General features: G+C 41.1%; 1 protein-coding gene across 4 annotated transcripts in view; it reads right to left on the bottom strand.

The window, feature by feature from the left end:
• Positions 1 to 14,459, bottom strand: part of kiaa1549la (KIAA1549-like a) — an 89,569-nt gene extending 75,110 nt beyond the window's left edge. For all 4 annotated transcript variants that reach the window (XM_069715177.1, XM_069715179.1, XM_069715180.1 and 1 more), the window contains exon 1: positions 13,915 to 14,459. In XM_069715177.1, coding sequence (XP_069571278.1) covers positions 13,915 to 14,140 — 226 coding nt within the window. In that variant the 5' untranslated portion in view covers positions 14,141 to 14,459. The remainder of the gene's footprint in view (positions 1 to 13,914) is intronic.
• Positions 14,460 to 18,211: the final 3,752 nt, after the last annotated feature.

Genomic DNA, 18,211 nt, shown 5'->3' with positions numbered 1-18,211 from the left:
TCAGAGACTTAAAAATGCAAGAAAAAAAAAAGTATCCAAAAGTTTGAGTTTAACAAATATGAAGGAATGGTTTTTTTTCCTAAAAGTTTCAGCAGTGACCTCAGGAACTGTCTGCTGCTCTCGGACGGTGGGTACATCGCATTTCTTTTTGTGAGAAAGAAACTGGGAACATTTCCAAGCCAGTGCGACGCCACGAGTATATCCAGGCTACACTAATGATTGTCAAAGTATTGTTTGCTGCTTGCACAGTTTTCTACGAGTGTCGTCCCACGAGAGAGAGGAGTGTGTCGAAGTGTCTTATTTCTATTTATTCCCTAAAGAAAATACGTTTCAAGGATGCGGTTGAAAGTTGTGTGTTGACTTTTTGTAGCTTCTGTTTGTATATCAAGTTGCGATCAATAATACATCAAAATTCAAGCAGCTATTATCTAAAGAGTTGCTTTACCTGCTTAGAACATTTTAACTAAAAGAAAATGACATTCCGCTTTACAGTGTAAATCTTCAGTTGGCATGCAAGTTAAAGGAGAGGAGTGCTTATTTTTACAGATGTCCCTTAAACGCCTCACATTTAGGCTATTGGTAGACGCTAGCTAGGTGCAGAGAGAAGTCTCTGGTGCCCACTCAGTTACTATAGCGCAGCTCAGGCAGGTACAAATTTGCCTATAACTACAGTAGACGTTGTGCCATTGATGAGATGAACTACCGCGTAAATGTAGAAAAAGTTATATATTCTTAAACAAAACCGAATAAATCTAGATTGTAACCTTGGTAAAACAAGGCATTTTTTTGATTTAGTAACACTTTATTAATCCCCGAAAATGTCTTCACTACAGCAGGGGGGCTTACTGAATAACAAGGCACGTTTTTTGATGGGACATTTGATTTGAACCCGGAACCTTTTTGCTGTGACGCGACAATGCTAACCACTGCACCACCGTGCTGCCCTAAATGGTACCGAAGCAAATCGGTCGCTACCAAAAAAGCTCGGTGGGCACCTTCGAATATCATGTCAGTTTTACGTTTCCATCTTCTTTTTGCTGACCAAAGCAAACAGCTAATGCAGCTTTTATCTGACAGGCCACAGTGTTGCCCTGCGTGCCCAGATTAAAGTGCGGTGCTGGGTATGGTCACTGGTGGGAAACCTTCTCCACCCACACACAGCGACAAAGTCCAATCTGTCTCCTGAGCAGCAGGGAGAAGAGCTCTATCGGGACCAAATAAGACTCCTTTACAATGCTCTTTGGTTTAAAGTACTTATAAGAAAAGGAAGCGGTACAGGAATCAACATACATACAATTTTATGTGTCTGAGATTGGCAAATAACGTGAACTTATGTTACCGGCTATAAACATAATAGATGTAGCTCATTCGCGTTAACTACATAGTTCTCTAAAGAAGCTGATAAATAAACCTTCAAATCCAACATTCCTGATTTTTAAGAAGACTCGAGCAGCTCAGAGTTTACAAAGGAAACACGACAGTTCAAATTTCCTGCCGTACATCCAGGAGAACAACGGGCAACGGTTCCCAATACCTCGCTCGGGTCATTGGACACCCCGAAATACCTCTCGGAGGCTTTTAGTGCTTCGCGGCAAAACACAACAGCACACGCTGCCGCAGTTTGTTTTATTTTTAGATTCCAATCTTAAACCCTTGTAAAGGCACAATGGAGAGCCACGGTCTATTAGATAAAGTAGTGTCTGTTTTTAGAGCTGAGATCTATCACTGAGGGTGGGGGGGGACTATACAATCCAGACAAACAGTAATAAAACAGGTTGAGAGTCTCAGGTTTTCCTCACCAGGTGCTAATAGGGATCATTTTTGACCAACTACCTCAATATGGATATGGCAACTATATTTTAAAGACTACTGGTGCTTTCAAAAAAAAGATTCACACAGCGAGATATTTTCTAGGTTATCATGAATAATCTGGATGTAATGACTAAGCTTCAGCACAGATTCAGAATTTTTCAATAAAGGAGGAGGCATATATGTAATTTGATAACTTTCTAAGTGTGTAATTTAACATTATTTTGTAATAGAAGAGCAACACTGCACAAATTATTGAAAGCAAAGAATGTTTTTATATTTTTCAACCATGCCTTAAGGGGATCAAGGCATAACTATAAAAACAATTTTTTTTTTTTAAATGACAGAATATGGGTTACGCAAACACATCAAGCAAGTATTTGATGGCAGCTGATAGTACTCAGATTGTTTGAAGCTCATTTCAAAATGTATTCTAGCAGGCGACATCCAAATCATTTTACTCTGAAATAAACTAATTGTTAGTGTGTGTTTCTGACATAACTCGCATAAAAAAAACTACAAAATCTCAACAAAAAGCATTGTGTAATTTTGTTTCTACCACGTGAGACATGTTACACTTTTTAGACTCCCTTACTTTTATCTAAAGTCTGTACGGCAGGTTTGAATTTCCAGTCACATCAGGTTGTGTTTTCACACAGCTGTCGCGTGTTTGTCAGCCGGAAACTGACGTTTTTCCAAAAACATGCGAAAACTGTCAAATTATTGAAGACAACCGTTTCCTCTGAGGAATGTCAGAAAGGAGGACAGGCCTCTTTGTAGTGTGACACACACACACACACACGCACGCACACACACACACACACATGCACACTGGGCTGTACACATTGACTCAGTGGGGGAACTTCAAAGCTCTAATACACTTATAAATTCCTATTAGCTGAAGTACACCCTCAAAACCCAACGCATCACACACTCGTGTCGTCACACAAGTGCACACTCACACACACTCAAACACACACACGCGCACGTGCACATGCACACACACACTTACGTAAAAGCATAATCATAGAGGATTGTTCTGGCACTTTGATGATTTTTAAACATTGTGTGCCTGTGTATGAAGCTCTATTGATTTTCCAATAATAACACGAGCCAAAACTGCTGCAGGATGCACCATGTGACTGCACACCAACCAATGAGGGAGCCGAGCGAATCCGATTGGCCCCGAGCACTTGATGCACATTTGCCCTTAACGCGTCCCCTGTGGTGTCACCCCCAGTGTCTGTGTGTGCGTCATTTATAAAGACACATGTGGTGGGTGAGAGGACAAAGTGCCATTTCATCACCGGCTGCAGAAATCAGACATTAATCTGATGAAGTGTGCTCGCCATGTTATGCCCCATCTACGCGTGGCCGAGACATGACATTATTGGGGGCTCGTCCGGGATCATCATCTTTAACGTAACTTATGTCGGTCTGTGCCTTCACCCAGTTGTGATGGAAAGAAAGTCTCCTTCCAATTACAGCAGAAACAGAATAACATCTTCACTAATTAATCACCACCCGTTATGTAACAGTCACAAACACAAGAGCAGAGGTCAACATCTTCACCAAAAGTTTAAGAGACTTCTGCAGTGCCGGAAAAAAGGGATTTTTTTTTTTTTTTTTTTTTTTTAATCACAGCTGAGCAACAGCACTTTTAAAGTATGAAGTATAAAAAATACAAACTGCTGTTTTGGCCTTTAATCATGAGGCCCTCAGTGCTGAAAGTGAGTCCGTCTAATGCTAACTTCCTCTGATCTTCACAGCGAATTTCGTACAGCCATCTGAACCAAAAAAAGGGCGCACTGGTTTTTTCAATATTTCCCTCTCACAAACCCCAGAATCTAATTCGGGTTGTGGAGTGCTTACAGCTCCCTAACACCTAAACTAGGTCTTGAACAGCATGTCTGATTATACACAGTTATGAATATTTTATGTAGATTTCTTCTTCTTTTTTTTTTTTCTTTCTTTCTCGGGGCTGGTAAATAGAGAGCAGAGTGTGCGGGGAGGTCAGAACAGTGCGGGTCTACTTTGATTCGCCCGGGGGGAATAATTACCTTTTGTCATCGAGAGCAATTGTTCCGTTTACACGGTAACGCAACTCCGGTTCAGCACACAGACATAATGAAGAGAATAAGATGCCATGTGGAAATGGATTCCCCTTAATTGCTGCTGATTGTAGGACTTTGATTTCTACAAAATACAGCCGCTGGAAATGCATGCAGGGGAACGCATCATACTTTTTAAATAATTCAGCTGTTATTTAATCAGAATATAATTTATGAATATTGCTGTTTTATCTGCCAAACAAACATTTGGCGTCCTGAATTAACTCCCTCCCCCCTCCCAGTTTGGAAGGCACTTAACTTCAGCTGCTATTTACATGCACTGTGGGATGATAGCCCAAAAGCCTGGCTGAGGTCAAATTTAGGATAAGCTCTTTATACGCAGCTTCCTATTCCCGTCCCAGCTGAGCAAAGAGAATTTATCAAACATTGCCATGGAAACAGAGGAGACAGATTTCAATAAATATGAGCTTATGTAATGAAAAAAGTAAGTTCATTTTTGGCTAATGTGACCATATTGCAACTCTATAACCGTACATTGTCATATTCAGATTATTCTTCTGATGAAATTTGGTATTAAAGAGAAAACAAATTTTTCCAACTAATATTAATAACGATAAGCTTGTAGACTGTCAATTCTGGTTTATTACAATCCGGGCCCTATTTTCATAGTTTTGTCCAGCATGTCTGTCGGTTATGATGAGAGAAATGTTTTTTTGCTTATATATATTCACTGTTTAGTCGCTCAGTTTGTCGTTTGCTGTTGGCAGTTGGTATTCAGAGTTTCTTTTTCTTTTCTATTTTTTTTTTTGCTTAAAACTGCTGTTGCGTCTGGAAACAATGAGAACTGCAGAGTCAGTTGGTAATTACCAGTTGGTTTGTCACCACAAACAACACCTTTCACATGACAGACAGTCATGTGATCTGCTTTTTTAAACAGAAATGTTGATTATTTTTTTGTTTGAATAATCCTTTTTTTTTTTTTCAAGCCTCAACCTTTCACAACCTAAACCGAGTTGCTATGTTGCCAGATATTTTAGAAAAAGGTCGGAGTACGGGAGGGTCTTGCAAGGTGTCCAATAATGTTCAGTTCTTGAAGGGTTTAAACCCAAAAACTCAGCTGTGGTCCAGTTCAGCTTGGAAGCCGCCATGTTTTCTAGGTGGTGGGAGACACACACTTCTACTCACATTTACACCAAGATTAGAGGCATTTGGAGAAAGAACGCATCAATTTTTTTTGTTTAATGATCAGTCTACCAAAGGTTTGGCGGCATCATTGGTTTGAGTCAGTTTATTCTAAATAAGGTGTTTATTGGAGCATTTTGTTTTTTTATTCTAAAACTCTTAAAGCATTTTTAATCAGATTATTTGGCTCCATGTAAACGAGGCTAGTCTGTAAACTGCGACAGACGCTTACGAAACACAAGTTTGGATAATCGCTGTGCCTTGAATCTATTTTCCTTTAAACAAGTCGGATCAACCTGGAGGTTTGTTTAAAATGTGCCTCACCTACTGGCCCACTTGTTTTTTTTTGTTTTTTTTTGCTGTGAAACTTCTTTAAGCAAAGTTGTTGTGTTCCCATATCCTAACAAGTATGGAATAATTACCAACGCGAATTTTGGTCCCAAATTACCAAAATAAAACCTTTCTGTGCAGACAATTTTTCCACAATGGCGTCAACGACAGTTGCAGTGAATGAAGCTTACTGAAGGCCAGGAATAGCATCCTCAGATGTGGCCTTTACACACACGCACACGCACACACACACACACACACACACACACACACACACACACACACACACACAAACTTTGGCTTGAAGGCCAAATGACACAACAGATACACAAACGGAAAGGCACTTGGACAAACAGGTAAACACACACACACACACACACACACACACACACACACGCACACACACACACACACACACACAAAGCAACGAGTGAGTGATGGGGTGGCGGAGGTGAGGTGAGGTGAGCAGCTGCAGTGATACATGCTGAGCTGAAGGAGATGAGGCCAAGCAGCAATAAATCCTTCCATCTCTCAGTCCACTCTTAAGAAGCCCGGGCTGATTAAATTTTCATTTCGTCTCTTGCTTTGTTTCCCCTCTCCTTCTTTTTTTTTTTCCTTTCTTAAACGCTACAGTAGAAATAAATCCCTGCCTGTCTCTTCGGCGGCTGAACCGACCTCCTGTGGGTACAAAGAGCTCATCAGCATCTAGCTTTTAAAAACGGGGAAAAAAAAAAAAAATTTCTCCTACAAATGGATTTCTCTTCTTCATCACAGGCCGGATTGCATTTTTTTTCCTGTGTCCGGGGAGGATTTTTATTTTTCAAAGCAGCCGGTTGAACTGAACGGCGTAACAACTCGAGACGAGTGACACAAACACACCTTGAAGACGGCACGACTCGGCGAGTCCTGAGCTCGTCTCAAAACACGGAGGCTTTTTGAAGGCGCACTTCACAATCGGTGTGATTGTATAAAACCCTCACAGGAACAGAAGGGAGTTTGGACAAAAGCAATGTACTTCTTTAAAGAAAAATTTCATTTTGTCTTCAGTGACAGAAAATACATCTTTTTTATTTTCACAGATAGCTGTGGATGGAAGAAGAAAAAAAAGAAATCAGTGAAGGAGCTTCTCTTTGAGAATATTCTGCTGTTACGGGTGAAAGGGTTCAGATAAAGCCGTGTTGTATGAGAAGCAAAATTCAGACTGAAGGGATGAAGAATTGAGTCCTTTTTTTTTTTTCTTTTACCTTCTACCTGTGGTTTTCATTTCTTTCGATCGGCCACTCAAAGCGCCTTCGTGAGATTTCTTTTGAGTAAAATATCTCTGTTGAATGGATTGGCTAGAAATAGTTCAAAGTTAATTAACTCCGGTGATCATCTTTAACTTTTCATCTAATCATCGTCGGGTCAAAAATTAATCAGCTTCCATCTGCTGTTTTTTTGGTGATTTTTGCAAACAAAAATGTTTGATTTCACAACAGGTTTTCAGATTCTCTCAAAAATGTCGATTAGTGGAGTTTTAAGAGTTTTAGGCATTAAAAATTGCGGAAATTAGAAAAAAAATTGCAAGTTGAGCAAAAGATTCGTAATCACTTCCTTTGATAAACATCACAACATTGCCCTAAACATCCAAGAAATATTTGAGTTATGATCTTTTTACATATATATATTTATTGAATTTATAGAACCATGTTATAAAAGTGACGTAGCTTTACAAAACAAACAATCGAACTAATTTAGAAGACAAAAGCTAAATCTGCTGTCTAGATAAGAGCTTTAAATGCCTTTTAATGACTTTTAATTCAACATAAAGTGCGTGTAAAAAAAACAAGTGCAGTCTTTTACATCCTAATTTAACATACAGCATTCCTCTTTTGAATAATAACGCCGGTCATTTCCGTTTTTTTCCACTTGTTCTGTTTTTTCCGATTAAGTTAGCACGAAGTTTGCTTTGCTAATGAGAGGTGAAGGAGCAGAGTTGCGTTGATTGTAAATGAGTTTGTTATTTTTGTTAATAAAGTGAGTTTTGTTGGATCACACTACTTTGAAAGTGCTACTGTGCCGTAAAACTTTAAGCAGAGCTTCTGTCGACGGCGTTATTTGCGGAAAAATAGTGAGAATTTGCATTCACTATTGCGATCGCAATATCACGAGATCCTGGAGGAAGGGGGGGGGGGCTGTTTAAATAGCCAACCATTAAAGAGCTTATCATCGTGCGCGTTATATCATTTGTTGCCCGTTGCGGCGGTTCGCCACCTCACGAAAATCGTTTGATGACGAGGTCACGCCGGAACCTTTTTGTCAAGTCAACCATGAATAGCGGCAAACAAAACTCTCAGCCTGCTTTTACAAAATTGATTTCCCGACCTTGAAAATCAGTGAGAAGCATCAGGAGAAAGAAAAAAAAATCCATTTGTTCCATTTCAGTTATAAAAATAATAACTGACATTTCACGTTCGGATCGTTAGCTGCATTCAATACATTAGTTCGTTGCGTCCATCTGATTTCTTGGGAATTTGTCCATCTTTTTTTTTTTTTTTTTTTTTTTTTAGAAGCTGCTGATGGACAATGTAAACAAGAATTTAAAAAAAATATGACGCAAAAATTCTTGTTATATTAACCCCACACTCTGGCCATGAAAGTAAACATCCAGGGATCTTTTTTTGACACTTGCACGTGCAACGCGTCAGCATTTCATCACACTTATGTAAAAGTAACTTCAGAGTTCAGTTCACGTCATAAATTCTAAAACAGATCGAGCTTTGGACAAACGACAGAAATGGTACTCAATAAAGGGCAAACATGATCACTTAAAGCTATACGCACAAAAAATACAAATCCTTCCAATAAATATTGAATACTGTCCATTAAAGCTGCATCTAAATTTGTTGTTGCTTGTTTTAAGGGACTAACTGAGGTCTTTGCTGCAGTTTCAGGAATTTTGACAAAAAAAATTGTATTTAAAACTAACTCACGCAGCTGATAAGATCTCTGCTGAAGGCTGAAGGTTGGTGGAAATCATCTGCTATGCCTCATTTAATGTGGAATGGGAGGCGGAGCTTTTAGCTATTAGGCCCCTCCCCTTATGGAACCAGCTCTCAACTTTTTCAACTTTTTCTTCTTTTAATAAAGCGTGAACCCCGAACCATCCCTTAGATATAGTACGATAGGCTTGGGCTAAAGTTTTCTTTAACATTCATGTCATCATTTTATTTGCTCGCTGTATATTTCTTTTGTAATTGTAGACTTAGAAATAGACTTTCTAAGGTTATTGTGTGGTTAAATCTGTGAATTTGTAATTGGAAACATGGACAGTTTATGTTCTGAAAACTTTGGGAAATTTTAAAAAGGGAGGAATTTATTGCATAGAAATGATACAGGTATACGTACATGAGTTTTCTACAGATATCCTTTACGGAGGCGATAAAATAGAATATCATCAGATTTCTTTTGCCATTATTACTTCTCTGTGTCCTCTCTCTTTAGCACATAAATCAGATAAAAGGATTTGACATTTGAAAATCTAGCCGCAAATAAACCCTAGATCTCTGAGTACTACTCGATACGTATCATTAGTGACAGATTATATGTTCTACGCATAAAATTCAGGGTGAAACGACCCTTTCAGAAACATCAGTTTCCATCTTATCCTCATTATGCACCATGCAGAGGTTCATTAGTCAGCGCAGCAATTAAAATGCAGCACCTTTTTCCTGCAATGCACGACATCTGGTCGGTAAGCATGATGTGCATGCTGCATGAATACACAGATGTCTCCAGTTTGTTGCTGAAAAACCTGCATGTACGACTACTGCGAATCCTCTGCAGACACATTAAGACGCACGCTCACTTCACAAACTGCGTTGCACGACAGGCGGAAAGAAAAGAAAAAGGAAACCAGGCTGTAAACGCACGTGAACGAGCCTTAAAACACGAGGCGCTCTCACGCAAAGAAGCTTTTTGTACATCAAAGTGATTCTCGCACGAGACTGTCGGCCAAATAATTAACCTAAAAAAACATTTAAAACACCGGCGAGGAAACGTGCAAACCGATCACGGCCCCACAAGATTAGAAAAATACAAAGTCTGGCTAATTGGGATTATAAAAATCAATTTATCCAAAAGGGCTCCTCTGCCTATACTTGTATGATTTGCAAGAGAGGCCCTGCCGTGAATAATGTATTTAATGCACAAGCTGGGGGAATATTTACGATCTGAATACTCAATCTCCTTCGTTTAAACATAAACACACACTCACACATATTCCAGAATATAGACTATCAACTTCAGAGTGCAGCAGCGCTGATGAAACTGTTTTAATATCTGTGTCTCCGTGCCATTATGTGGAGTGATAAAGGGGGTAAAAAAAACAAAAGCTCGGTCACAATAATAAAAAATTTAAACGGAACGTAATTAAAATAGTCGTCGGTTTTTATCGTTAAGAGTTCATCCTCGCCACGTAATAAAAGCTGCGTCTTTTGTCTTTTCTGCCTGGCAACAGCGAGAGGAAATGACGAGAGAGCTGCCAGAAAAAGATGCACACAAAAGATTACGCAACTCCGAAGGCATGCACGATAAACATCACTGCCTTTAAATGTCCGATTATGTTTACAGCACACGTTTCTGGGTTCAACACACAGGATGCATATATATATCTATACAAATAATCCCATCGTGATTTACATATTAAGGCTTTGAACACTGGATTCTTTGGGGGGGGGGGGTGTCTGTTTGATTGACAGGCCTGGTTTCCTGGTTTCCACCCTCCCGGTCTGTCTCTGTAACGCTGCTTTCCTTCTGCATCACTTTAAAGTACGAAAAACAAACTTTTCTTTAATCGGATTCACAGACTCTCCGAGCTCTGATCCTCGGCCTCCTCCTCCTCCTCCTCCTCCTCGTCTCTGGGGGAACCACAGGAGACGGAGAGGAGCCTGGCTGAATGCTGAACCCAATAAGGCAACAATCGATCACTTTAATTGATGACAGCAGATAAATGATCATCAGCAACAGCCCCGCCCTGGTTATTAGACTCCCGGGAGAAAGTGTGTGTGTGTGTGTGTGTGTGTGTGTGTGTGTGTGTGTGTGTGTGTGTGTGTGTGTGTGTGTGTGTGTGTGTGTGTGTGTGTGTGTGTGTGTGTGTGTGTGGGGTTGTTTCAGCTAAGGCCAAAACAAAAAAGGAAAAAACACTCAAATATGTCATTTCATTCTCCGCCATTAAGATGCTGCGTCATCCCTCCGAATATCATGAAAGTCAACAAGACTTCTGGAGTTTGGACTTTTTTACAAAATCTCCGTCTGACCTTCGAATTAAAACCGTCATCTTTCCTACTTTTAAGTCTAAAACTTGCATCGTGACTTTCACGACGGAGCAGATTCTCCCCACCGGTGATTCACGTCGCGCGGTTTATACTCTCATCGTGCTGCTAAAGCAACACGAGTGAGCGTTCGTGAGCGGGACACTTCCCCCCCCCCCGTCGAAGGATCTGAATTTCTCGCCGAAAGTTGGGATTGGAAGACTGGAAGAGCTTTTTCCAAAACTCACCGAGTCTCACCGGTCTACTCTCTTTTTAACGTTTGTCCTTCGACGCACGGAAAAGCAGCAAGAAGCCGCCGTATTGGACGCCACAGGTACGTCTGAATCTCCACACAACGGGTTTGACGAGAAACACACACACACACACACACACACACACACACACACACACACACACACACACACACACACACACACACACACACACACACACACACACACACACACACACACACACACACACAGAAACACACTCACACACACACACACACACACACACACACACACACACACACACACACACACACACACGATGTTGATAGCAAAAAATTAAACTGATGTTTCACAGCTGGAAGTTTCAAGTTGATTTCAAATCTCGTGGCTGGTGTGTGTGTGTGTGTGTGTGTGTGTGTGTGTGTGTGTGTGTGTGTGTGTGTGTGTGTGTGTGTGTGTGTGTGTGTGTGTGTGTGTGTGTCATCCCGACGCCGATCGTCAGGCAACAAGACTCCAAACCTGCCACTTTTACTCGCATGTTATTTTCAATCCCTGACTGACGAAACGCAGACAACCACGGGCGAGAAAAGTACTAGCTGCCGATCTGTTCCCATGGCAACGCCGACCAATAGATCTCACGGCTATTGACTGAGGATGAAGATCTCTGTAGACCTATTAGCGTGCACGCGCGCGCACACACACACACACACACACACACCAGCTGGGCATCAGCCGCCGAAACATCTTTTATTACGTTTTTAAAACGGAGAAAACGAAAATAAAAACGGGAATCGTTTTCTCTGTGAAAAGACGTGGAAGCAGGTGGACGTTCGAGGAACAAGGAGCACGAAGGAGAAGAAAGCCGAATCTGCTCGAGACCTTTCTGAAGTGGCACGACAGCATGGTATTTATATAAATATGTATTATGTATATAAATATATAAAGCGGATGTGTTTTTGAGAGCGAGTGGGCGATTCGCTCGGCTGTCCGAACACGAGGCCGAGCTTCTTCTTCTTCTTCTGCATCTCTGCTTTTCATTCTCAAATCTACACCTAACGGGGGAGGTGGTGGTGGTGGTGGTGGAGGGGGGGGGGAGTTATATTATCCTCCAACGAGTGGAGGTGTGTGAGATGAAGAGGAGACGGGCGCTTCATTACTTTCCAATTTGAGATTTTAAAGAGAGGCTGCTCAGGTGGAACTGAAAGAGTGTGTGTGTGTGTGTGTGTGTGTGTGTGTGTGTGTGTGTGTGTGTGTGTGTGTGTGTGTGTGTGTGTGTGTGTGTGTGTGTGTGTGTGTGTGTGTGTGTGTGTGTGTGACTCGCAGGTCAGCCGGACGATCGCTTAAACGATTATCAAAATAAAAGCCAGCAGAGCGGCTACTGAACCGTTTTCTTTTTTTTTTAATCACATCTGTTTTTTTTAATATTATTCAGATTTATGGAAGCATGACGAGGAAGAGGGAGGTAGGGAGGGAGGGAGGGAGGGAGGCGGGAGTTAAAGGAGTGGATGTGGTCCAGTGTGGTGAGAAATGGAGGTGTATGTAAGCTGAAGCTTTTTATATATACAAACTTCTGTTTGTAATATATGTGTGTGTTCTTGAACGCCTCATTCTGAAAACTGGTGCTTTGTGATAGTATAAAAAAAATAATAAAAAAGCTGAGTCATCATTCCTGGAGAGAAGCCGGACATTTGACATTTAACTTTTTCTTTTTTTTTCCTTCAAATGTCACGTTTCGTTCACATCTGTTTAAGTTTGGCGTCACAAGTTCGAGCGACCGTTAAACCTGCAAATAAAACAAAACAAAAAAACTCTGAAAATGAATTTTGTCGATTCTTTGCTTGTTGTGAAGGAAAGTTTGCATCGATATGAAGCCAAAGTGAGTCCGTTGGGTTTATAATTTGCTTACTTTATGGCCTCATAATCAATACACTCGACCACCTGATAAAACAGGTGAGACCTCATCGTTCATTGGGCGGTGATTCTTTGTGTTTCCTTAATAAAACCATTTTTTTTTAAAAAGGTCCCTTTTCCCAAAGACTTCAAACACAACACTCAAGATATTTCAAAATAAAATGTGGATTCAGAGAAAGACACTGTGTGCTTTTGTTGTAAGAGATGTTCCTACAGAGGCTGCAGTCATTATTTGGTCCTCTGAAGGAGCTGCGTGGTGACTGAACCGCGTCTCTGCTGCTATTTTGGTGTTTCCACGAGCCCGTCTGTAAAAGACACGGAAATCATCAATTATGCATCTTGCGCCGAGTATGAAACGTTGTTCCCCCCCCCTCTATGGATCTTGTTCGAGGTTGGGCGACCTCGAGGGTGTGTTGGGGGGGGGGCTCAGCTTCTCCATGAATGAATACAAACAAACAAACTAAAGTTTCCTCTGTCACGCGATGAAAAGGGAACGGCCGCAGGTGAGCGCGTTGAGGCGGCGCGGGGCGCAGCAGCGATGCGGGTCCACCCCGTGCGCTCCGGGCTGCGCGTGTTTGGGTTTTTTTGGTTTTTTTTTTTTTTTAAAGGGACGTGACATCGGTGTAGGGTGGGGTGGTGGTGGTGGTTGGGGGGGGGGGGCTCTGTAAGACCACACCGAGGGGTTTAAATAAGATATATTCATGACAAAGTCACCTAAATTCATCCAATACGTCATATAAAAGAACACGAACGCCTTCAGAAAAAAAAAAAAATCACCAAACCAGCTCCAAGACGCATCCGAACGATGCCATCTTTAAAATGCACAACACAGCTGCTGTTCTTCCAGGTTATCACTCACACCTAACACAACCTAATGAAGCCCTCCACGCGCACGATCTTCCACTTAATAACCGCATCATTAATGAGGTAAACCGAGCTTGAAAATGGACCTGGAAGTCCCGGGCATTCAGCGCCAGTCAGTGCGGCTGATGCGCGCGTTGTTGTATAAGGAGTGCAGCGCGATGTAGAAAAAGCCACTCTTACAGGTTGGACAATGCAATGACACAAAAGCGTCGGATGTCTTACCCTCAGCGGCCGAGGAGCTCTGCATCATCAGCATCAGCACCGCGCCGACGGTCACAAACCACCGGGCCGGCATCCCATCCGGCGCCCGCGTCCTCTTCCCGTTCCCGGGCGAGCGGAAGACGACCACCGTCCCCGCATCCGGGCTCCACGGGTCGTCCCGTTTCGCGTTCACCCCTCCGACCCCGGGGCCACCGCTGCCGGAGACGAGCGCGTGTTTGGGAGCCATCGGTCACAACCAATTAATCCTGAAGGGAAGAACATCTAACGGCGCTGCTGCGGTGAAAGGCATCCGATCAACGCGCCCCCGGTGCGGACAGACGGGGCTCCGCTCTCCATGAGCCCGCTGGAGGCTGCGAGGGTTTTGACGAGGAAAACAAAACAACAACAAAAAAATAGCTTTTTGTTAAAAAAAAAATACAAAATACTAAAATAAATGTTTCCCTGTTAACGCGTCTCACTGACACGGTGTGTGCCTGCGCGCGTGTGTGTGCGTTAAGTGTGATGTCCCTACTGCGACCGCAAGGCGCTCTCCATCTCTGCTGGCAGCTGCGTCAACGCGCGGCTACGGGGACCGGAAAACAGCTGGTGCCCTTTTCAAAATAAAAGCGAGCCAATTTGTTCGAGAAGCACTTCTGGCATAAAGCCTGTTTTTAGTAGAGTAGTAGCTGAAAACGGGGCTTCTTCTTTCTTTTTTTCTGCAGCTTGGTGACTTATTAGAGGTACGAGGTTCTGCTACAAAACACATGACGTGTTACAGAATATATATCAAACTCACCAACAAAATATAAAGCAGTTAAAATTAGCAGAACATTCATATGTACGGTATTTTGTGAACATCCAAAAGGGTTCGTTTTAAAAGGTCGAACTTAAAATGTGGATGTTTTTCACAGGATGTCGACAGAAAATACATTAATTAAAAAGACAACAGATTAAAATAGGTTAATAAACTAACTTTGCACTTTATCAGGTGTTTGTACCGACCAAATATATAATTCTGCTGATGGCCTTGCGGTTAAATGTAACCCAACTTGTCTTTTAGCCTCCAACTTCACCACGTGAGCTCATTTTGTTTCATAAAGGGCAGTAATCATTTCATGGCTAGATCCGTTTATAAGCTTTTATTTTGATGGTGAAACTTACTTCCGGTCGTGGTTTTTTTTTGTGGTTAATCTGTCGCAAGCTTGGTGTGCAGCTTCCTGGCAGGTAGAAACGGTTCTGCATGTTTTGGGGTTATTATCAAGAACACACAGGTGATAACATTCCCACTTAAATACCTTAAAGACGAAAAAAAAAATCACTTGTAAAGTCTTTTTTATTATTATTATTATTTATCTTTTATGAGCCGGAGGTGAAGCTCGGTGCATCATTAAAAAAAAAAAAAAAAAAAAACAGCAGGCAAAGGCAGTGACGCCACTCTGCTGTTTGGGGCCGGGAGGCGGGCGCCCCCTGGTGGCGGCTGAGGGCGCAGACAGACAGAAGCACACCGGGGTGGAGGGGAGGGGTGCTCCCCTCTGTGCCCAATTTACTGTAAAAAAAAATTATAATAATGGTGAAATCATTATTTCTACCTCCCAGGACACGACATCTGTAAACACCTGCTACATCATGAGCTGAACCTGCACGGAGGAAGAGGAGGAGGAGGAAGAGGGATGAGAAGTTATCTTGTTTGCACACATTTCAAATGACAAATGCAGATATTTCTAATTTAAAAAAAACAATATCGAAAGAACAACTTTTGCACACTTTTTAGTAAAAAAAAAAAAAAAAGATCCTAAAAAAAAAACAACGAAATGTAGATGACGGCAAAACAAGACAGACAATTAAATTAATTACTTATTTAATATATATATTTTTGTACTTAAAGAGACACTGACAGATTAGAAAATGATACAGGACAATTATTTTAGACCAAAAAAAGTCTAGTTTATAGGAACCCATTAAAAATACAGCAAACTATCCCCAGTAGAGGTCGTTAATGAGGGAGCTTCCCAGGAGAAGGCTCCAGGTCCAGGTAATAAGCTATCGCACAGGTGTTACTAACTATATTTCTTACGCCCCCCCGCCCCCCCAAAAAAATATTATAAATGATATTCATAATTGTTTTTATTAGCCTAGAATCACCTAAAACTAGCGGTGGATCTGATTGGAAACCTGACATTACTATGTCTCGCCCACCGACAGCCATAACCTGACTGCACCACAGGCCTGTCAATCAAACAGACACGTCCCCAAAAAGACATCTTTTTTAAGTTTATTTTTCTAATGAATGAGGGATTATTTTCAGATGGACCTCCAGAAAACTAAGAAGAAGGAGTGACTTTAGCTAACAACACCGAGATAACTGATGGACACATTTTATTCACTTTGGATTTGATGAGAGAAGTTGAATGGGAGTCTATGGAGCCGGAGGCTTTTTGGAGCCGACCTCTAGTGGCACTCGCTGGTATTGCAGCTGAAGACACTTCTGAATCGGCTTCATTTTTCAGACCCGGAAGCTACGAACTCTTTTATATTCAATCTCTAGTTGGACCCCCCAAGCTGGTTTTCCTGCTCCGAGTCTCGACGAATCCAGAAGTTAAGACCTTCCTCGACTTAAAAGCTACAGAGAGAAAAACTTTTATGAAAGTTTGTAAATCTGGGGAAAAAAAAAAGAAAGTAAAGCACTGACATCAACACTAACATCTATTAATCCTCTCATCGTCGTATCAACAAAGACAACAAACGGTTGACTGAAGCGAAATTTTTGTTTTTTTTTGTTGTTTTTAATTCAAAGTGAATCTTGACATAGTTACAACCATCAAGTCATATTTTGACACTCACCAATAAGAGTCACCAAGAAGGAACCCGCTTTTTGTGACAAAGTACGTAAGGCTTGGTCACATTGAAACTCACTGAGAATTAAGAGGGAGGGGGGGAGGGCTACTGCAAACGGGTTAGACACACATCATTACATCCAAACAATTATCTTTTTGTTTCCCCCCCCCGGTCCTCGTATATTGTTGTATATTGCACAGTGCGGTTGCTACGTGTCAAACTAGCGTAGCAATTTTTAGATACAAAATAAAATGAAAATGAAAATAAAATCATAAAAGCCACACAAATCTACACAGAACAGTAACTGTTTTCAATTTTTTTTTTTTTTTAGCCATCACGTCTACATATTCGTGTCTTAAGTACGATTAAAAAAAACAACAACAAAAAACAAAACGATAATTAGATAAAAAGTTGTGGTACAAACGCGTCGTATGTGGAGTCAACATTTTTTTCACACCGTTTAATTCTTCAGCTCAGAAAACCGCGAACGAGATTCGGACGTCGTTATTTTTGTTGGTTTTTGGTAGCTTTGATAATGTGGGAGGAGCCTAATTAAAAAGCAGACCTGTGGGGGGCGGGGCCCCGTTAATAAAAGCCCCGATTCTCGGTTATTGCTGTTGTTTAACGTACGGAATCATTTTGCTGCCACGCAAGAAAAAAAAAAAAAAAAAACGGACCTTATAACAAAGTTTTGTTTTATTGCGCAATATATATATATATATATATATATATATTTTTTTTATTACGACATCGAAGAGAAACTTTTCTCGTTATAAAAAATATATATATAGTATGTAAAAGCCATGATTGAAATAAAATGATGAACTGAAACTTACGAAGTACGCCTCATTTCGGCGATTCGATTATATCCTTCACGCTCGGGTCGGATGACATCGTAATAAGTTCACGAACGCCAACGCTGTTCGATACGAATTTGCGTCCATGCGAGTTAAAATGATTTAAAAGTAGATTGTTAGAAATAAGATGATTATAATAACGTGAAAATACCTTCTTTTGTTTTTTTTTTTTTTTTTTTACGTGAAAAACAGCTTTTTAATGAATAATGTGCTTCCGTAGCGACGACTTAAAATCGAGCTTGGTCGCAGAAAGTTCGTGGTTTTTGTTTTTTTCTTTCTTTTTTAAGGCTGCTGGGTTTCGTGGGGGGGGAGGGGGGGCTGTGTTGAGGGGGGGGGGGGGGGTTCACTGAGTTCATACATGTTCATCTCATCACCTGTGCTGAGCTGACAGAAAAACACCACATGGTTAAAAAAAAAAATAAAATAAACATTTTCCTTTTACAGTGGAGCACACGTTACGATGCTTTTAACTCCTGTTTGAAGAAAAAATTAAAAATAAACATCAACAAAAGTAGCACGTTAGACATAAAATACACCCGACTACTGAAGCAACAACAACAACAACAACAAAAATCATGTAATTCGATTTACGGTGGGGACAAATTTGGACCGAAAAATTTTTTTTT

The sequence above is a fragment of the Brachyistius frenatus genome, unplaced genomic scaffold, assembly GCF_029030835.1.
Source record: "Brachyistius frenatus isolate BFR_SWC_R1_liver_20210118 unplaced genomic scaffold, ASM2903083v1 Contig_139, whole genome shotgun sequence".
Taxonomy (NCBI): Eukaryota; Metazoa; Chordata; class Actinopteri; family Embiotocidae; genus Brachyistius; species Brachyistius frenatus.
Note: the sequence above shows the minus strand (reverse complement) of the source record. Positions and strands in the feature narration are given on the sequence as shown.